General features: G+C 36.5%; 1 protein-coding gene across 1 annotated transcript in view; it reads left to right on the top strand.

Annotated features, from left to right (window-relative positions):
- Positions 1-18,781, top strand: part of NBPF7 (neuroblastoma breakpoint family, member 7) — a 56,772-nt gene extending 37,991 nt beyond the window's left edge. Inside the window, 3 exon segments of the mRNA XM_008583028.1 lie at positions 11,539-11,583; positions 11,586-11,714; positions 18,735-18,781. Coding sequence (XP_008581250.1) covers positions 11,539-11,583; positions 11,586-11,714; positions 18,735-18,781 — 221 coding nt within the window.
- The last annotated feature ends 4,331 nt before the right edge of the window (positions 18,782-23,112 follow it).

The following is a 23,112-nucleotide window of genomic DNA, read 5'->3' as shown; positions in this document are numbered from 1 at the left end:
AAGTCAGGCACAGAAAGAGAAATACCACATGTTCTCACTTATTGGTGGGAGCTAAAAATAAATAAATAAATTCACACACACACACACACACACACACACACAACCGGGGGGGAGAAGACACAACAATTACAATTCCTTGAAGTTGACACAACAAGCATACAGAAAGGACATTGTTGGGTGGGAGGGGGGAGAGGGAGGAGGGAGGGAGGTTTCGGTAATGGGCCACAATAATCAACCACATTGTATATTGACAAAATAAAATTTATAATCATTAAAAAAAAAAAGCCAATGCTGTGTGGGTGGCCTACCACAACCACCATGACAGCCACTGCTGCCACAAGGGGGGCTCAAAGCCACAGTAGCAGCCAAAATGACCATATCAGCTACTGCCACAGTGCAAGTGGCTTGCGGACCACTCAACTGTGTTGATTCAAGGAGGGTCACTAGCAGAGCTTGGGGAAAGAGGTGAGCAATTGTAGACCCTCGGCCAAGTGGCCCAAGCCACAGGGGAAATTGCTGACAAACAGAGTAACACATCTGGGGTGGGAAGTACATGTGCAGCCCACACAATGACATTGATCCTGGGAGAGACATGCTTGGAACCCCCGAGAGTGCAGAAACCCAGGTTACTCAAATAGAGTAAGGAAGAAAATTCCCACTCATCACCAAACCATCCCCCAACTGGGAGAAGCAAGGATACAGGAGGAACATTGGCATGTAGGAAAGAAGAAAGAAAAATCCCACCCAGGGTTGCCCCATTCAAACTGAGGAGCTCAGGTACACCTCAGTGCACCCATCAGGGTCACAGGATGCTAGACAGGTTGACAACAAGCTTACCCAGTGTCACCCGCCCCAGCCAAAGTGCAACACGGCACATAGGTGCTTCTTCCAAGAACTCAAGAGCTCACCAACATCCTTGATGAACCAACAGAGTGTAACTAACCTCAGCTAGAAAACACTAAGTGCCCCAGTGCCTAGACCACAGAGGCACTCACATACAACTCTGACACTGAATACCATGGAAGAACCCACATGGAGACTACACTACTGTGTGTACCAGAACCAATACTCAAACAACCTATTCAATGGTCAGTATAAAATACATCTACAGGAAGAAGTCTCTATCCTCAAAGCCCACTCTAGAGTAATAGAAGCAGCAATTGCTCTACCAGATGACAATGTAGATATAATAGAAATTCAAATAACAAACAAAAAAACCACACAAAAATATGACACAACCAAAGGAATACAATAATTCTCAAATACAAGACCCCATAGAGCAGGAAACCCTTGTAATGACTGAAAAGGAATTCTGAGCAACAATCTTAAGGAAACTCAGTGAGATACAGGAAGACTCAGACAACACAAAAAAAAAATGAGGAAAACTACCCAGGATATGAAGGAAGACATTTACAAAGAGAATAGTAACATTAAAAAAGAATGTAGCAGAACTCCTTGAACTGAAGGATTCATTCAGTGAATTGAAAAACATAACCGGGAGCTTAAGCAGCATGTTAGAACTAGTAGAAGAAAGAATTTCTGATCTTGAAGACAGTCTTTTGAAATGCCCTAGGATGGAAAAAATAAAAATAAAAAAAAATGAAGAAAATCTGAGAGAACTAGCAGATTACCTTAAGCATGCAAACATCCAAATCAGGGGTGGTCTGGAAGGGGAGGAGAAAGGAAAAGGCATTGAAAACCTATTCAGTGAAATAATAGCAGAAAACTTCTCATGTATAGGGAGAGACGACAACCTTCAGATCAAGAAGGCTCAAAGATCCCCAAACAAATTCAATCTAAGAAGATCTTATCTGAGACACATTATAATCTAACTGGCAAAACTCACACAAAGAGAGAATCTTAAAAACAGCAAAAGAACAGTGTCAAGTCAAATATATGGGAGTCCTGACCAGAATAACAGCAGATTTCTCAACAGAAGCTGTACAGGCCAGTGAGAATGAGATGATGTATTCCAAATAATAAAAGACAAAACTGCCAGGCAAGAATATTATACCAAGCAAGTCTATCCTTCAGAAATGAGGGAGACATAGTGTATTTCCCACACAAACAAAAACTGCAGGAATTCACCACAACATGACGAGCCCTACAAGAAATCCTCAAGGGAGTCTTGCATCTGGAATTCGAAAAATGATAATCAGTTCCATGAATACAAAAGAAAAAACAAAACCCACTTGTAGAAAAAAAATGCAAATGATGAAGAGAAAGAAATTATGTCTTACCACCTCAAGAAAACAACAAACACCAAAGACAAACATTAAAGAGGGAAGAAAGGAACAAAAGATATCTGAAACATACAAAAATTGATAAAATGTCAGGAGTAAGACAGTAACTTTCGATAACAACCCTAAATGTAAATAGATTAAATTCCCCACTCATAAGACACCAACTGACTGACTGGATTAAAAAGTCAGACTCAACTGTGTTATCTTCAAGAGAATCACCTCACCTGTAAAGACACACACAGACTAATAGTGAAGGGATGGAAAAAGATATATCTCAAAAATAGAAACAAAAAGAGCAGGAGTAGCTATTCTTATATTGGATAAAATAGACTTTAAACCAAAAACCATAAAAAGAGACAAAGAAGGCCATTATACAATGATAAAAGGATCTATCAAACAAGAAGACATAATAATCATAAATATATATGCACCCAACACCAGAGCACCAAGATATATAAAGAAAACACTATTAGACCTAAAGAAAGAGATAGACCCCAATACAATAGTAGTAGGAGACCTGAACACCTCTCTCTCACCATTGGACAGATAATCTAGGCAACAAATCAACAGAGAGACAGTATATAAACCATACTTTAGACCAAATGGACTTGGCAGATATCTACAGAACATTTCATCCAACAAGTACAGAATATACATTCTTCCCATAAGTACACAGAACATTCTCCAGAATAGATCACATGTTAGGTAACAAATCAAATCTCCACAAATTTTTAAAAATTGAAATTATTTCAAGTATCTTTTCAGACTACAATGGAATAAAACTAGAAGTCAATAACAAGCAAAACTCTGGAAACTTTACAAATATATGGAAATTAAACAACGTGCTACTGGATGATGTATGGGTCCAAGAAGAAATTAAACAGGAAATCAAGCAATTTCTTCAAACTAATGAAAATAATTCACATCATACCAAAACTTGTAGGATACTACAAAGGCAGTACTAAGAGGAAAGCTTATTGCACTTACATCAAAAGAATAGAAAGACTTCAAATAAATAACCTAATGCTACACCTCAAAGAACTAGAAAAAGAAGAACAATACAATCCTAAAAATAGTAGATGGAAAGAAATAATTAACATAGCATTGGAAGTACTAGCCAGAGCAATCAGGCAAGAGAAAGAAATAAAGGACATCCATATTGGAAAAGATAAAGTCAGACTGTTCCTGTGTGCAGATGACATGATCCTGTATATAGAAAAACCTAAAGACTGCACAAAAAAACTCTGAGAGCTGATAAACAATTTCAGTAAAGTTGCAGAATACAAGATCAACATGCAAAAATCACTATTGTTTGTATGCTCCAACAATTAACTTGCAGAAAAAAAAATTAAGAAAGTAAGCCTATTTACAATAATCACCAAAAAAAAAAAAAAAAAAACTTAGGAAGAAATTTAACCAGGGAGGTGAAAGATCTGAACCACACGAACTACAAATCACTGCTGAAAGAAATTACAGAGGACACAAAAAGATGGAAAGACATTCCATGTTCTTGGATTGGAAGAATTATATTGTGAAAATGTCCATATTACCCAAGCAATCTACAGATTCAGTGCAATCCCCATCAAAACACCAATGACATTCTTCACAGAAATAGAAAAAACAATCCTAACATTCGTGTGGAACAACAAAGACACCACATAGCCAAAGCAATCCTGAGCAAAAAAAAAAATAAAGCCATAGGCATAACACTACCTGACTTCAAATTATACAAGAAATATATATTAACCAAAATAGCATGGTACTAGCATAAAAACAGACAGACCAATGGAACAGAGCAGAGAACCCTGAAATCAACCCACATACTTAAAGCCAACTGATCTTTGACAAAGGCACCAAGAACATACATTGGGGAAAAGACTACCTCTTCAATAAATGGTGCTGAGAAAAACTGGACATTCATATATAGAAGAATAAATCTAGAGCCATACCTCTCACCATATATCAAAATCAACTCAAAATGGATTAAAGAATTAAATATAATACCTAAAACTATAAAACTCCTAAAAGAAAACATAGGGGAAACACTTCAAGAAGTAGGACTGGGCAAAGACTTTATGAATAAGACCCCAAAAGCACAAGCAACAAAAGTAAAAATTTTAAAGTGGGATTATATCAAACTAAAAAGCTTCTGAACAGCAAAAGTAACAATCGACAGAGCAAAAGGTAACCTACACAATGGGTGAAAATATTCACAAATTATGCATCTGACAAGGAATTAATATCCCGAACATACAAGAACTCAAACAACCTAATAGTTAAAAAAACAAGTAACCCAATTTTTAAAAATGGGTAAAGGAGCTGAATAGACATTTCTCAAAGGAAGATATATAAATGGCCAAAAAACATGAAAAAATGTTCACCATAACGAAGCATCAGGGGAATGCAAATCAAAACCACATTGAGATATCTCACCCCAGTTAGACTGGCCATTATCAAAAAGACAGAATAACAAATGTTGGTGAGGATGTCGGGACTGTAATTATTACAGCCATTATGGAAAATAGTACACAGTTTCTTCAAAAAACTACAGATAGAACTGCCCACTGCTGGGTATATACCCAAAGGAATGGAAATCATCATGTTAAAGGGATAGCTGCACTCCCATGTTTACTGCAGCTGTATTAATTACAGACAAGAGCTGGAACCAACCTAAATGTCCACTGATGGATGACTGGATAGAGAAAATGTGGTATATATACAGAATGGAATACTACTCTGCCATAAAAAAGAATAAAATTCTGCCATTCACAGCAACATGGATGAACTTAGAGAGAATTATGTTAAGTGAAATAAGTCAGGCACAGAAAGAGAAATACTGCATGTCCTCAGTCATAGATGGAAGCTAAAATAATAAACAGATAAATAAAAAAGAAAGAACAATCACAATAATTCTTTGACCTTTCAAAAGGAGAGAACAGAACTGAGGCTCTGGAGGTGGGAAAGGGGGAGGGGAAATGAGCGTTGGTGAGAAATTGGTAAAGGACCACAAAAAACGATTACATTGTAAAACGTTGAATACACTAATTATCCTGATTTGAGTATCACATATCACACACAGTTATTGATATTCAATGCTGTACCTCACCGATATGTACAATCAATTATGTTTCAATAAATTGAAAAAATAATTACTTCAAACAAACAAACAAAAAACTCCTTTTAGGCATACTTTAGCAACAAGGAGTTTTTGAAGGTGTACTCCCAGGCTAAGTCTGCCTGAAATTCATTAAGTTCAATTTTGTCAGTTCCGAAGGGGTTGGCCATCACTTTGAAGCACTGGGCCAGCATTACTCTCTCAGAAGTTATACTTCTGCCAAAATTTAACAAGTGAAACATACAAACTTTAAAAAGAAAAAATACAAAGTAAAATTAATAGTAGTTTGACCATCTCAGTTGCTATCATGATGTTGAGTTATAAACCTAGGCTTAAGGGCAACCAATTGAATAAATTACATGAATATCCTGCCAAGTGAAAAAGGTAGACATTAAGCGGGCAAGAGTCTCTTTGTGATATGGAGTCTTTTTCTCACATCTTAGGACAAGCTGTCTACAGAGTGAAAACATCAACTTGTCCTGGATTGCAGCTCGAATGTCTCTGGTTATGGCATCCAGTAGTTTGGTAAACTTTCTGTATATCCCATACATCAGGCACAAGACTTGTCTCTTAAAATTCATCTAGTTTCTTCATATAGGGCTTTAGAAACAGAGCAGTTTCCAAGTTTAGAAATTTTATAGAAGAGAGTTGAATTGGAGAAATCTAAAAAAAATTAGGATCTAGTCCAGTGTACAGGTAGATAAAAATTTAAATACAATACGCAGAGCTACAACCTAATGGAAGATGTATTATAGCTTCTCTTTAGAAGCATGACTTTTTTTTTTCCTCTATACTGATCATGTAGGGATCTTGTATTAAAAAACTTCTTGAAGCTAGGAAAGCCAAACTAAAGCAGATTTTATATTTTACCTACACTCTTAAAGTTCCCAGGCCTGCCAGCTAATGACAGTTTTATTTACTCACTGTAACAATAGAACCCTTGAAATCAGGCATTTTATGCACATTTTAAAATATGATATTTCAGTCAAAGCCCTGGTAATTTAACCAATGCTTCCAATTATATCCTGTTATAAAGAGAGGGAAAATTCTTACTGAACTTATGTAAATAACCATATTGCCATAAAAAATTATGAGAATACTCTATATAAATAGTTTTTGAACTTTGAATGAATCAGGTAGGGAGAGAAAGCAAATGTTTCCATCTTTGTACACAAAAGGATATTTTATCAAATTGCTGTAAATTGTAGATAACTTAAGAAAGAAAGTTTCCTAAAATCTGGAAAACAAAAATTTAAGTAAAGAACCAACAGTGTTGGGCCGGCCCGGTGGCGCACTGCTACAGTGCGCCGCTTGGGAAGCGTGGCGGCGCTCCCGCCGAGGGTTCGGATCCCACATACGGACCGGCCGCTCACTGGCTGAGCGAGGTGCGGGAGCAACACCGAGGGTTGCGATACTGAGGGTTGCGCTCCGTTGCCGGTCACGAAAAAAGACAAAAAAAAGGAAAAAAAAAAGAACAGCAGTGCGCCACCGGGCCGGCCCACCAACAGTGTTTTAAATAAAATTCACAAAAATATTATCTTTATCAGTTATTCAACCTACTATAATTAACTTTTGTTCTACTTTATCTTGATTAGCAGTTTTATGGACCCATCAACTTTTTTACTAGAGTTCTACAAACTGTTAATTTTCTCCATTTAAGAGTGCTTGTCAAATTCTTTTCCATGAATGTGATTGCAGATGCCTTTAGAAAAAATCAAAACTGTGGATGACAAAAACCTAGAATAGCTGTATTTATAATGATATTTCCCATACATTTAGTCAAATGAGCCTAATCATTTAATATTCCTACAAGATGAGAAATACATCCTTTGAGGCTCTCCAGGGGCTCAACTGAAAAATCTTAAAGATGTAATTTAAGAATTTTGATATTGGGGAAGCCTGTCGAGGATGCCAAAAGAGTTAAAATATTGGATCAAAACAGTATCATGAGTCACTGTGACATAATAGTCATTTATTTAACTGGAGTGATAATCAAAGGCTTCAAAAGCAATTCAGAAATTCATATGGATAAAAAACTTCTACCCTTTCAAAGCTCACTTTTCCCAAGTAATCAATAAAGACAAGGAAGTTATCTTGATAAAACGCAAACTCTTTGCTTATTTTAATATTAAAGCTCAATATTTAGAAAGACTTTCAAGTAATTTCCTTTTAATTGTAGCCAACTTAATCACATACAAAATTTCTTTCATAAATTTACTCCTCACAACCCTTTACAGCTTACTCAGACCTTCAACAACGTGCATTAGACCTACTGCTTAGTCCTTTACTTCCTTTCCTAAATAACCAGTCATCTTACTTTAGGACAAAAATTTATTATACAAGATTCTTTCTCATACAAAATTCTTCTCTTTCTCTTTAACCTTTGTTACCAAAAATACATCTTCATACCCATAACTTCTTTCACATCTCTTTCTCTCTTACTGACTGGCTTCTTTCTATCTTGTTTTTATTTTCTTCCTAAATTTACTTTTTAAAACAACCTTAAATAACCTCTGAATTTATGCAAAATTATTCTTATTTAGAATAAAGAGTGCATTTTTATGTCTGTCATAATTTTTCTCATCAAAAACATCTTATTTTTTGGTATAATTTCTATCCAGAATTATGTATATTAATTAGATTTCTAACTCTTAATAACCTTAATTTTTATTGAAAACCTAGGAAGCAAGCAATTTTAAACTTCTGTCACATAGCAGTATTTCATACGTGACAACCATTTTATACTTCTAAAAATATATTTTCCCATAATCTTAAATTTGTGTGGGTATTAATAGACCCAAATATATTTAGTCTTTTAATAAAATTTAAACGCCAAGATCAAACTTATATTTATGTTAAGCCCATATGTATTTCAGTTTTTTTCTTATTTTGAAAAGACTCAGACATTTAATATGTATCTATTGTTTAATTTAACATAACATAACTTTAAGATTTTTAATTACATGAAAAATTCGTTTATAGACATTTCTCCCATTTACATTTACCTAATTTATTTATTTTTAAAAATTATACCTAGATTACTTTTAAAAGTTGAGATATTAGAAAAGGACACTCATCACTTTAAGTTATTTCTATGTTAACCATTTTATAGCCTGTGAATATCAGGTATTCACCTGAGTAAGAACTTTAGAGTTAAACTTGTAAGTATCCTGTCCATAACTCAGAAGATACAGTCGTTTTCATTAGACCAACAATATTAAATTAGTCTCACTTATTAAAGAATTACATAATGAAAGATACTTCTCTTTTAGTCAGTTTATAGTTTTATAACCTTAAAACATCTGGCATAGACAAATATAATTGTGTGTGACTAGTAAACCCAAGCAAAAATGTATGTTGACAGTTATGAAGATGTTTCTATTTTTATTTTATCAACAAATTAATTTTTTTTGCAAGAAAACTGCCTCGACTTGATTCTTCCATTCTTTTATATTTTCCCCAGTCAAGTCCTATTAACGTTTAGTATTTCTCAATTCCTTTTGTTTTTATTAAGAACATTTTATTTTATTTTTATTGAAACATAATTGATTATACATAATTGTGAGATAAAAAGTTGAATATCAATACCCACATGCAAATATGATGTTTATATCAGGATAATTAGTATATTCAACATCACGCAATGTAATCATTTTTTTGTGGCCCTTTACCAATTTTTCACTAATTCTCCACCCCCTTTCCTGCCTCTGATGGCCTCAGTTTCATTCTCTCCTTTGAAAGTTTAGCAAATTCTTCATTGTTGTATCTTTCTTTTTTTATTTCTTTATTTTTTTTTAGCTCCATCTTAAGAGTAAAGGCATGTGGTATTTCTCTTTCTCTGCCTTGCTTATTTCATTTAACATAATTTTCTTCAAGTTCATCCATGTTGCTGAGAATGGTAGGATTTCATTTTTTTTATGGCAGAGTAGTATTCCATTGTATAAATATACCACATTTTCTTTAGCCAGTGATCGATCAGTGGACATTCAGGTTGGTTCCAACTCTTGGATATTGTAAATAGAGCTTCAATTTTATCAACTAATTTAAAACCAGCTTATTTATGAGATATTTACATATTCACATGAACTAAAACATTTGGGTTAATTGCTATACGTTTTACATATGTGCTCACTTATCTAAGCCAGATTACTGAATAGAAAAAAATTTTTTAAGGGATTTTTGGTTTACTACACAAGAGTTTACGGTGTAGACACAATGCTATGGGTCAAATGTGTCCCCCAAAAGTTCATGTTTTGGAAACTGATCACCACTGTAACAGTGTTAAGAAGGTGGGAAATCCAATTATGGTATTTGAAATGTGGTACCTTTGAGAGGTGATTGGATAGTGAGGACAGTGCCTTCATGAATTGATTAATCCATTCATGAAGTAACGAATTATCATGGCTGTGGTTGTGATGGCTTTATGAAGACAGCAAGTGACAAGATTAGCTCTCTTGCTCAGGCCATTCTTGCCAGTGACACCATGTATCACTGTAGAATCACCATCAAGAAGACCATCACCAGATGCGCGCCCTAGGCTGTGGGCTTCCCAGCCTCCAGAAATGTGTGAAATAAATTCTATTTCTTTATAAATTACCCAGTTTCAGGAATTCTTTTATAAGCAATAGAAAACAGAATAATACACAACATATTACATGTACATATGTATGAACACACCTAAACAGATACCAGTATACATACACAGAAAAGACCTCTAGCTTTTAATTTAAGTTTTTAGTCTTCAGATAGTAATGCATACCCACCAGTTTATAGAAGACAGTTGGATCCAAATTACATTTTTGACAAAAAAGGCACCTGTTCACGTGGCTAAATATTATTTGCCAGATAGGTAATCTCATGAAGGTTGTTGGACCTTTTTGGGTAAAGCAGTTTTTACATAGATTTTTCAAATTTAGATTATTTTTTACATAGATTTATAAAGATTTTGGGTAAAGTAATTTTTATAGCAGTTTGATTTTTATTTTAAAGAAAAACTTTTTACCCTTTTTTTTCTTTTTAGTTTCAAATGAGTTTAGGGTTAAATTTTTAATGTTTATATTTTATCAAATACCATGTAGTTGGGAGGTTGAGAAATAAAGATGTGGAAATCACAGTGTAGAGCTTGGCAGTAGGATCCTTTTGTCCTTGGGTAGACACTGGGTCATCCCCAGAAAGCTATGACCACAGCAGCATGTCCTGTTTTCCACTGAGGCAGGTGCATCTATCTCATCTCACAGTGTGAAGACTGCAAAGAAATCCTTGAGTTCGTGCTGGGGGAGAAGCCAGAGCTTCAGGAGGAGCTGGCAGAGTAGTAAATGCTATCTGAGAAGCTCAGGTAAGGGGGCTCTGTGTGAGGCAGGTAGGTGGGAAGGTGCATCAATCTCTCAAGTAGGGCAGCTCCGCTGAAAGAACAAAGAATGATCTTGAGCCAGAAAAATGGCAGAAATCTACATAAGAGGCACGTGTCTCAAATGTTCTACAAGAATATTAATATGCGAATTATAGACTCAGTCTTATCTTCCTTTTATCTTTTTAAAGCAAATAATTTATTGAGGTGAACTGCACATAACATAAAATTAATCAAATTAAAGTGAACAGCTCAGTGGCATTTAGTATAGTCTCAATGTTGTATAATCACTCCCTCCTTAACATGTAATCACAATCGCATCACGATTGACTTAGCTCGTCATCCTTCATTCAAAAGAATGCTGTCTTCTTGACCCTGTCAATATTTTATTCTTTTGTTTTTTCAGTAAACACCAGCTACACCTGTCCATACTTCTGTGTCTTGCTTTTTGTCCAGTCACTGCACAATGCACTATGTGTGATTTTATATGGAAATGGCCATGGCCAAAGTGAGGAACTTACAGGGCATCTTTATAAAGATGATTTAGGAAGACACCTGGCTTTGCTTAGAAAAGAAAAAGATGAGGGGAATGTCAAGAAATCTAACAGGAGCACTTTCTGATATGGAGATCTTTGTTTTATCTTCCTTCTCTTTGGTGACCACAGGCAGGTCACCAAACATATGCTGAATTTCAGCTTGGGGAACTTCTTGGGAATATTCTAAGAACTATCTGTAAAAGCCCATACAATTTATTTTCAGCTCTTTGCATTGCTAAATTTTCTGTCTCTCCCATCCTAAGGAATATAATATACTAATTAAAGATCAAGCCTAAGACCTGACACAGTTAAGGCAAATGTTACCAGAGGGAAGAGGCATCTCATTTCCACTCAGCATCTCAAGGACCTCCTCACCCACAATGACAATGACAACTATCAGGGGCAGGGCCTCTTAGAGCAACTGGCTGATGGGCACAGGCTGGCAGAGCACCTTGCCCACAAGCTGAGTGCAGGTAAGTTGGCCACGGGCCCTGTTTACACAAAGTCCCAGGCTTATGAAAGACTCCATACTTCCACACCTCCACAAATGACAGTTTTACCAGCAGTATCCAACCAGCTTTGAAGGATGGGAAGCAACTTATTAGAGTGAAAAGAGCCCTGGACTGAGAAAGGAAGTTTCCCAGGCTCTATCTTCAAGCACTGTCTATACTGTCTGTGGGCAAGTGATTGATTTGTCCTTCCTGAGTTTCTGTTTCATCATACATAAAATGGGTCAAATAATGTGTGTCATGGTAGATACAGCAATCAAGTTTGGGAACATATACAAATGTATTTCAAACTACGATAAAGCCCCTTACTGTGTGGTGTTGGATAAAGTACTTAACATTGTAAAACCTGGTAGTAAGAAAGTTGTTCAGACCAGAACACTTTCCATGGAGAGAGTTTCCCTGGATAACACAGCACAGCAGAAGCCAACCTGGAGGGCCTGTGAAGTCCCCAATGTATGGAGGGATGTAGGACAAGGTTGTCTGTCCTCTCCTTAGATATGAAGCAGGTTCTGTGCAAGAGCTGTGAATGGTTGTATAGCCTGTGCCTAGGAATCAGATTTGTACTAGGATAGAGAATACAGCTGCAGAAGTCCAGAGAAAAGCTGGACAAGCATTCAGTGATATGGGGAACGAAAGATACTTTTAATTTTTCCCAGTTTCAGGCTGAGCCTGCCATGGTGGAGATCCACCAGATCAGAGACACATTGTCTGATACATCAGAAAACCATGCGAGGGCATTATTTTGAAGACAAAACATGAGGACACTCAATACAATACTGACTCACTCATAGCTACTTATGTCTCCATGCACATATAGACCACTGTGTAGCAGGTGAAGTGGGAAATATCTGGGCAGATATTTCTGATTTTATTTGCATAAAATCATGAAGACAAGGAGGTTGAACAAATACCAGAAACACTTGCCTGAGGTGACAATGAATAATCAGAAACTAGTAAAGGATGGGTAAAATATGCAAAAGGTCTCATACAGAACAGAAAATGAGGGCAAGGTAGTTTCAGATTCCAGATTCAAGGATCAACAAAACTGCAGATTGTATTGATTTAATTCACTCACCCAACAATGAAATAGCCCTGCTAGCAGGTTGTGCATTGTCTTTGTGGTACATGTAAGTACGACCTAAGCTGAACACACCAGCCTTAGGGGTTTCCTGTGCACACAGAGAACACCTGCTCCCTCCTGTAGTGAAAACCAGGAGATGCATATCTGCTTTCTACACAGTTGTCTTAGGTTCTTGTTAGGAAAGGTAACTAGCAAAGAACTAGTAACAAGCACAGGAATTAGTTAGGAAGTAATTAGCAAAGTTAAACTTCAAGAAAAGTACCTAGACAAGAAAATATTTACTTTTCATGTCACAACGTTAAATGAAAGAGGACTAGAAGGCACAGTATCTCTGGAGTCTACAGTGACTCAAGAACGTGGATTCACTGACCGCAGTATGTGAAATTCAGCACAACTTAGACACATGGTGTAGCAGCTGTTTCGGTTCTCACCTGTGCAGTGTGTCATGACTGCACCATACAGGCATAGGTGAGTCTCCTTCCTCATCAGCTCCCATCTGGCCAGTGCAATGAGCATCAGATGCTTTATTTCCCTCCCACCCACAGGACAGCCATACTCTTCCAGAGAGAGGAGGATTGTTTGTTCCCTGTTAAAAGGGACTGCCCCTTTGCTCTCTGTGACCACTCCCTTATGCCTCCCATCAAAACCACCTAGGACTCCCTGGTGTCTAATTTCTCTTGGTTTAATCTTATGGCATTCCTATCCCACCTGACTCATCAGCAAGCTGCAAAAGTTTGAAGAGAAGAAAGTCCAGCAGTACTCACTAGAAGTTTTTCTTACCAGTTTAATTTGCCATGACTTAACTCATCCTAGTATTGCCAAATTCATAGTGGAGGGAGAGGAATTTGACTCTGCTCTGAATGTAGACAGAGAACGTACTCATTCTAAAGGGGACGAAGTTCTAAATATTCTCCCAGTTAGCTTCTATATTCTTTGTACCCCACTTCTCTGTCTAGGCTGAGAAAGGCCATCTCTGAAGACAGGGCCTATACACACATATTGGTTTCAATCAGGAACCAGGAAGAAGTATTAAATACAGACAAAGTGGAGCATGGAGCTTCTCTCTCTTCCTCAGCCCAGGACACACATAGGCTGTACTTGCTCTAGTGTCAGGTCGGTGTACCCAAAACAGGTGTGAAACACTTACATCTACCTCTGCAACACCTTACAGCATGTGCTTGTCAGGACTCCTGATTTAGATCAAATGTCTCTTCCAATCTACAGTGTTCTAATTTTTATACCTGAAACATGTCCTTGAATTTATATGCTTTTTCAAGGTCATTGGCAGCCTTGTCTCCATCTTTGTAGCTCTTTTTTCTCTGGTTTCACATCTCTTAGACCAAGTCTCTGTCTCCTCTAAGTTGCCCTTTCTTAGCCACATAGGCCACTGAAAACCAGAATGTGAACACCTCCACCATTACCTTGGAAGCAGAGCTGATCCCTGACATTCCCCCAACCACGAATGGCCAATGTTTCTATGTAGCACCCAAAATTCTTTTGATTCAGGGGTTTATAGATTCCATCCATCAGTCTTGTCTGGTGTATAAATTCCTCTAAATCATAAACAAGCATGACTCATGATGAGACAGTCCAATATTGCAGCAACACTGGTAGGAAGTAGCTACACCAACTGTTATGGAACAGTTCTGTATCTTGATTTTAGTGGTGTTATCAAAACGCACTGAACTGTACACTAAAAAGGGTGAGTTTTGGGCCGAGCCCGTGGCGCACTCGGGAGAGTGTGGCGCTGGGAGTGCAGCAGCGCTCCCGCCGCGGGTTCAGATCCTATATGGGGATGACCGGTGCGCTCACAGCGCTCACTGGCTGAGCGCGGTGCAGCCGGTCTCAAAAAGGAAAAAAAAAAAAAAAAAAAAAAAAGGGTGAGTTTTACTGGATAAAAATCATACTTAAATAAAAAAAGAAAAACAATTTACTACTATTAACAAATCAGCTTTAGCAAGAGAAAAGATACAAGTTTATACACAATCACTTCTCAGCCTGTTTGGATGAGATCGAGTGTAGTATCTGCTCTTACCAATTTAACATCTGGCATGCCCTCTATTTGAGGATGCTATAGTGAGTGGATTTTTGGTACAAAGGGATGGAGTATGGAGCTTACTCTGTCCACTCCATGCAGTCATCTGGTGTTGCCCCTCGGGGGTGGCTATCAGTTACTGCCCCAAGTGCCTAAGAGCAAGGTCTCACTCCATCTCCTTGCTCCCAAAACCCACTTCCTATTTAGTCCTCAGATAAGGGAGTGTATCAGATATTATACTGGTAAGTGCAGATACTACAATTTAAAAACAAAAACAAAAACAAGTTTATACACAAAAAAGGCTACTCAACCATAGGCAATTTAATTATTTTTAAAACAAATATCATTAATTTTATTTTTAATTTCTTATAGTTTTTATACAGGCTGAGAAGTAGTAGTGAAGGTGATACATTTTGCCCTCTCAAAGGAAGAAAGACCCAATTCAAAGATACAGAATTTTCCCCATATCTTATCATAATTCTTTCATATCCAAAAGGATTTGCATATAAATTATATCATGTGATCCTCAAAATTGCCCTGTGAGGGTAGGCAGAACAGAAGATAGATCACATACTATTGTATAAATGAGGCTCAGATTAAATATTTGACCAGTATTTCTTGAAATGATATGTATAGTCCATTTAGTTCAACAAACCTTGATTGAGGGCCTAATACTAGTTGGGCATATCTTAAGCAGCCCCTGCTTGAGAGGAACTCACAGTCTTGAAATCTCTAAGGAGACCACCAGGACTCTATTATCTATAGTGACACTTATGACTAAACTTTCACTGAAAATTTCATTAGTAATGTCATTAATAGCACAAACCCTTTATGATGAAAATAGCACTTTCCCCCTATGATCTTCTTCCCCCAAACCCATAACCCCAGCCTCATCATGAGAAAAAATATCAAACAATCAGAAGTTAAAGGACATCATTTAAAATGCTTAATGAGTACTCCTCAAAACTGTCAAGGTCATCAAAACTAAGGAAAGTCTAGAGGCACCTAGTGATGATTAAATGTAATATGGTATCCTGGATGGGATCCTATGACAGAAAAAGAACATTAGGTTTAAACTAAACGAATCAGAATAAAGTATAGATCTTAGTTTTTAAGAAAGTGTCAAGTTCCTGAGAGACAATAGAAGACTGAGGAACTGACAAAGATTGGAGGAGACTAAGGAGACGTAACAACTAAATGCAATATGGAATTCTGAATTCGATCCCAAAATAGAAAAAGTAAATTAGTGGAAAAAGTGGTGAGATTTGAATAAAGTCTGTTTATTTAATAGTATTGCATCAATGTTAATTTTCTTATTTTGATAATTGTCATAGTGTTATATGAATGTTATCTTTAGGGAGCCTGGGTAAATGGTATATGGGAACTCTATTATCTTTGCAACTTTTCAGAAAGACTGAAATCATTTCAAAATAAAAAGTTTTAAAAATTACTAAAGTAATAAAATTAATAAAGCCCATGAGGAAGTTTGGTGCCAAAAGCTACAGTCAGAAGACTTCAAATGAAAGAATTGCCCAAGAAAATAGAGAAAAAAAGACTCTAGTTTATTTAAAATCCTGAAGGAGGGACAGGTGCTAGTTTAAACACACCCCAGCTCCACACTACTCCTCATTCCTACCCACATAATTTTTACAAGTCAAAAACTGTTGGTACTGGAAGATACAGGAGTACAATGGAGACCTCAGGATCAGTTGGAGGCATGACAGAGCAGGTAGAGGTCTACCTCTCCTTTTAGGGAAATCATTGGTTCTCAGACTTTCCATGCATCAGAATTACCTAGAAGCTCAATTATACAGATAGCTAGGCCATGTGCCAAGAGTTTCTGATTCAGTGAGTCTGGGGAGGGGCCTGAGAATTTCTATCAAGTGCCAGATAATGCTGATATTTCTGGTTCAAGGACTACATTTTGAGAAACACTGGGTTAGGCAAGAGTCTGGAGACTAGTATTGGAGATCCCTGTTAAAAAGGCATTGTGCAGAAAGGAGTTATCTGACTCTTAGACCCATAGTAATACTTCCCATACTTCAAAAATAAAGTAAGCAATCAAAACCAACCAGGATATGGGGGAACAAATTTCTCATACAAAACATTTCCAAATAATTTATGTAGATACTTCCCCCTCAAGGACGTACAGCATAACTGCAGGCCTGTGGCTGCTTATCCGTAGAAAGGCCAGCTTGCAGGTTTGGCCCATGGGTGGTCTCTGGGAACTTAGATTTGGGGTGGTTTCTTACCACCCTAACTGATAAGAGTGGTTTGCTATGTCTAAACTGTTCATGTAAACAATGTGGTTTATGCTGAAAACCTGCTTTCCTTCTGGGACATTTTGTTGCTTTGCCTCCCATGGATTTGTAACCCCTTTTCCCCGGGTGACGGAGCCACAAAGGATTACTCAAAGCCCATCTCTTCTGAGCAGTGAGAAGCCCCAAAGTGGTTAATCTCCCAGAACCCTCAAGAGAGAGGCATTCCTTTCATTTGGGAAATTAACAACGAATTGGGGTTCTCTTCCCACATTTATTCTCCAGACCAGGAAGTTATAGGAAGAGAACATAGGTGGGGTTATAGTTTAACAATATAGGCTGGTAACATTCAGTAAAACAAGCCAGATGGCATTCCATAAGGCAATTTAAGTGATCCACCAACGAAAGCTTGATCTTAGCAAACATTCCTTCTCCGTACAAAGCATCCCAGTATCTTTACTTATCAATCAGTAACTTCTCTGTCTTTGAACCAGCAACCTTGCTGTGTTACAATTCATTATCTTACACTAGAGACTATAGCCTGGGGAAATTTTTCTGTTTTTTTGCAAGGTCAACATTTTATGTGTACTTTTAAGAAGTTAGACTAAACCTGAAAGTACAAGAAACTAGGCCCTGTGAAATATATTTGCTTCATAATATACTCCACAAAATTTGATATGTGCTAAACAAAGGGTGCATATGTGAGTAGCTCCCACTAAAAACTTTGGGCCACGAATGGAGAGATGTGAATGTCTTCTGATTGCTTCCATTTTCTTAGAGAAAAAAAAGAAGCAAAGTGACTAACTAGCTGTAAGGAGACTGGACGAAGTGTTTGAGGCTTGAGCAGGTAGGAAGTGGGAAATAATCAAGTAAGAGAGTGAGAAAGAGAATTGACTAAAAAAATGACTATGATTGGCAGGTAGCACTGAAGGTCCACTTATGTTTGGTGGTTACGAATTAGCCAAGTCACCATAGTGGTATTAGCTGTTTTGGTGCAGGCACTTAACCAAAGTGAAGTTTAGCCTAGCAAATATGGAGGAGGGCAACAAAGGGGTTGAGAGTGCATGGTAGGGTGTGATTATAGTGTTGGAATGTGGATTTTAAACCAGGTGAGCTGGGAAGTAAAGACAGAGTCAGTTGATGGAGGGCCTAGTGGATTCAAAGAACTATTGGAGTTGGAGTACCAGAGAGAATGAGCTGAAAGGTAAGAGATGGTTTCGGAGAGTAGAGTTCCTGAAATTGAGATCTTAGTGGTGTTGCAGTTATTAGTAATGCCAGTGTCTTAGACATGACCATGGGTGTAGGTAGATGAGGTGAGGTAGATCTTAAAATCACTGGAGTAAGAAGGTCATAGATAGCAGAGAGTATTAGAAGTCTCCCTCAACATTCATTCTCTCTTCCTCCTTAATAACAGAACCTTGATTTTTAGCTGGGCACATTGCCTCTCTATACATGTAGACACATTTCCTAGCCTCCCTGGTAGCTAGATATATGTGACTAAGTTCTTCCAATGAGAATTAAGTGAACACGTTATATGGAACTTCTGTTAAGTCTCCTTATAATAAGAGGGATGTACCCTTCTTTTTACATTTCTCCTTCCTTCTGTGTAGAATATGCATATAATGGCTGGAATTCCAGCAGCTATCTTGGATCATGAGGTAGAAGCCTCATGCTGAAGATAGTGGAGCAGAAATAAGAGCTGGAGAGCTGTTTATCGTCTCAGGACTGTCTACCTCCAGTTTTTTTCTTTTCTTATATAAAAGGGAAATAAACCTTAATCTTGTTTAATCCATTGTTATTTGGGGTTTGTCTATTAGAGTAGCTGAACCTAATCCCAACTAATACATGGTATTGGTGAAAGTATTATCTACACACATGTCAAAGTCAACTACAGGAGCAATTATGTATATAGCAAGAGGCAGAGAGCTTGGTGCTAAAATCTTCACTGAATAAAGGGGAGTAAACAGGTCTGTAAATAACTTCAACCAGGAGGGGTATTGGGTGCTTCAAAGAAGCTAAGGACTTAAAGAAAACAAGGAGAAACAGCAATGAGGATCAAAGCAGCATAAGGATCAAGGAAGACATATGCCCCTCCTTCTTTCTGGTAAGAGCCTGACTTTTCAAGTCCTGTGTTTGAATGAGGAAATAAGTTATAGACAGGACATACTGTTTGCGTTTCAAACCATGAAAGAACATTAGAGATAACATACTGACTCAGATCAGTGATCTATTCCAGAATATTTTCTAGAAGAACATGCTTGCCCCAAAGACATTTCAAAATATTAAGCACCCCTTAATCTCCTTTAATCACTTTTTATAAAAGTATTATTCACTATTTGATTTAATCCTTTAAAAACTCAATCATATTTTCACCTCCCATGTTGAATTTATTCAGTCAATTAATTAATCATTAATTTACTGAGGTCTTACTATGTTCCAGGCACTACATTAGGCACTAGGAACACACAGATTAATTACAAAGTGTCTTCTTCCGTGAAGTTTACTAATTCAGTTTACTAGATGAGAGAACCAATTCTTATAGTGTGATAAGGATATTCATCAAATATAATTAAAGCACACACCAGGTATAATGAGAGCAAAGGAAAGCTCACCTATTTCTTATTGGGAGTCAGGAAGATATTACTGGAAGAGATAACAGATTAACTGAATCTTGAAGATGATACAGGTATTAGCCAAAGTGATTAATAGTGAGAATTTGTCAAGAGGACAGTACGAGAATGTGTACAGAACCATTAAAAAACACAGCACTTTCAGAAATTCCAAGTAGGCAGTCTGGAGGATATTTATATACTATATTACTATTAACAAAAGTAATAGAACACAGACCCAATATTAAGTAAAATAACCTTTTTTGTGAATGTATTTGCAATTAACGTACTATAAATTTTGCTAATGGGAACTACTGTCTTAATTTGCAATTTCTAGAAGAAAGAACTTATCTAAGTGATTTTAAGAAGTTGTGTCTTTTGACCTTATATCGCCATTTTCCTCCTCTACAATTAGAGTCTATACTTATTCAGCAAAAGAAACAAAATTGCTATAGTAAGTTATATTATGCATTATTAGAACAACTTAATTTGTAATCATGGAAAAATAGAGTAATTTAAATGAATGGCACTAGCCAATATACTTCCTCCTCTGAGAAATTCCACAAGACCATAGCTCTGGGTCAAATCCTGAACCAACAGAACACATTTTTTGTTTTGTTTTTCTTTTTTAAATATTTTTTTATTTTAGAAAAGTTTTAGATTTAAGAAAAGTCACAAAGATAGTACAGAGCTCCCATATACTCCACACCTAATTTCCCTTATTGTTAATATCTTACATTACTGTGGTACATTTGTTACAACTAATAAACCAATATTGGTATGTTATTATTAACCAAAATGCATACTTTATTAATATTGCTTTCACTTTTACTTACTGTCACCTTTCTTTTCCAGGATCCCATCCAAGATACTACATCACATTTAGATGTCATGTCTTCTTAACCTTCTCTATATATTGGCAGTTTCTCAGATTTTCCTTGCTTTTGATGACCTTACCAATTTTGAGGTGGTCAGGTATTTTGGAGACTATTCCTCAACTTGGGTTTACATGAAGTTTTTCTCATGGTTAGACTGTGTTATGGTTTGGGGAGAAATACCACAGAGGTAAAGTGACCATCTCATCACATTATATCAAGCATACATACTATCAACATGATGTCTCACTGTTGGTGTTAACCTTGATCACCTAGCTGAGGTAGTGTTTGTTGGATTTTTCCACTGAAAAGTTATTTCCCCCCTTTCCATACTGTACTCTGTGGAAGGAAGTCACTCTATGCAGCCCACACTTAGGAAGTAAGGAGTTATGTTCCATATCCTCAAGGAAAGAGTATATATGTAAATTATTTGGAATTCTTCTTTATAGGAGATTTGTCTATTCCATACTATTTATTGATTATTCAGTCATTTATTTATATCAGTATGGACTCATGGGTATTTTAAAAATATTTTATGTTATAATCCAATACTAGGTTGTTAATTTTATTGTTCAAATTATTCTAGCTTTGACCATTGGGACTACTTTCAGATAGCTCCTGTGTCCCTTTGACATATAAAATTTAGTTTGCTTTTTTGAGCACTTCCTCATGATATGGTGCTATAAGAATACATTTTTTTTGGTAATCAAATTTAATATAATTGGGAAAATGATATAAATGTAATATAATTACAATATGGTAAATCAAATGTTAGAACACATCCATCACTAACTAGGGCTTTGTGTCTTGAGTTGTTTTGAGTTCAATTTCCTATTCATATCTTCCTTTTAGCTTGGTTTAGAAATTAACCAATGATTTTTTTAATAACCTTATATAAGTAGAATGAGAGAGTCAATAAATTTAGAATTACAAACTTTTTATTTTTAAGAAGATATTTATTGCCGATAATTAGGAATTATATTATCAAAGGACTGTTAATTCAACAAATTTACATGCTAAAAGAGATAATAACCTTATATAAGTAGAATGAGAGAGTCAATAAATTTAGAATTACAAACTTTTTATTTTTAAGAAGATATTTATTGCTGATAATTAGGAATTATATTATCAAAGGACTGTTAATTCAACAAATTTACATGCTAAAAGAGAGGCAAATTTATATTTTAAAAGAAGAAAATCAAAAAGAAACAAGAGATCTTAATTTACTTTTGAACTAGAGTAATCTGCAGATTGAAAAATACTAGGTCCATTTTACTAGATGACAAATCCCCAATATCACAAGGGTTAGGAAAGGAAAAAGACCTAAGAAGTAATACCAGTTCTCAATTCTCTAACTCTCAAAAGGCATTTCCACAGGTAAATTAGGCGAAATGTCAGGCAGTTGTCCATATAGTTATGTGATTAGGAAGAAGTTGTAGTTCTCACCTTTCTGGCTCTCTTACACATGTTTGTATTAGGCAAGATGATAATTTCTAATGTTGTTCTTTCAGTTGTTCAAATTTGTTTATTTCGGGTGTTAAGTAAGAGGCAGCAATCCAAACACATACGAACATATTGCACAACAGCTATTTATGAACGTGCACCTCACTGGTACTTCCAGTACCTCTCTTCATGAGTTGAGCATGCCTGACAGCTGACACTTAGTTAATTTCGCCATGAAATAAGAACAGAGCAAAAGTTCTACAGGTAAGTAAATAGAGTCATCAGCAGCACTGGCATGTAAACCCAAGTCCCTACTTCCCATTTCATTTGCTCTGTTTTTTAGAACTACACTGTATGACATAAGAAAAACTGCTATACACAGAACGCCCCTACATTTAGTTAATATCAATTCTAATTTAATACACAAATGACCTCTTCAAATACTTTTTACTTAGACTCCATGTAAGGCAGGGGGAAAGGGAGAAAGTTAGAGTCAGGGGAGACAAATCATATTTATAGACCACACTACCACAGTTGGCAGCTACTTATATTTTGTAAGATATTCTGTTGGATCCTAATACAGGAACTAAGAGACAAAAAAAGATAGCAGAGCTAATTTAAAAATCCCAAACTTCTCAACCAAGTTGAAGCTATTGGCAGAGGTTAGACTATTAGAATGACCTACAAAACATATAAAGTTGAAGGTAGTTTCTATACTGAGAAAATGAAGACATGTTGCTTAGGAAAATGAGTAAAAATGACCAGGTATCAGGTACACTAGTGAATAGCAAGTGAAATAAAATGTCTTAAGGATCTATATGTCTTATCTCAGATACTAATATGGATTGTGCTTCCCAAGTTTTATATATTAGTAGCTTGTTCTCCACTGTGACTGTTAAGATGGTGGGAAATTGTATTAAGGTAATTGAAAGGTGGGGCCTTGAAGAGGTGATTGGACTTGAAGAGTGTGAGGACTATGCCTAGTGACTGTATTAATCCATTCACTGAGTAATAAGTTGATGGATTAGTGGTGATCATGGGCCTGGTTTGGGGGGTTTTAA

This window comes from Galeopterus variegatus, unplaced genomic scaffold (assembly GCF_000696425.1).
Source record: "Galeopterus variegatus unplaced genomic scaffold, G_variegatus-3.0.2 Scaffold2798, whole genome shotgun sequence".
NCBI lineage: Eukaryota > Metazoa > Chordata > Mammalia > Dermoptera > Cynocephalidae > Galeopterus > Galeopterus variegatus.
Note: the sequence above shows the minus strand (reverse complement) of the source record. Positions and strands in the feature narration are given on the sequence as shown.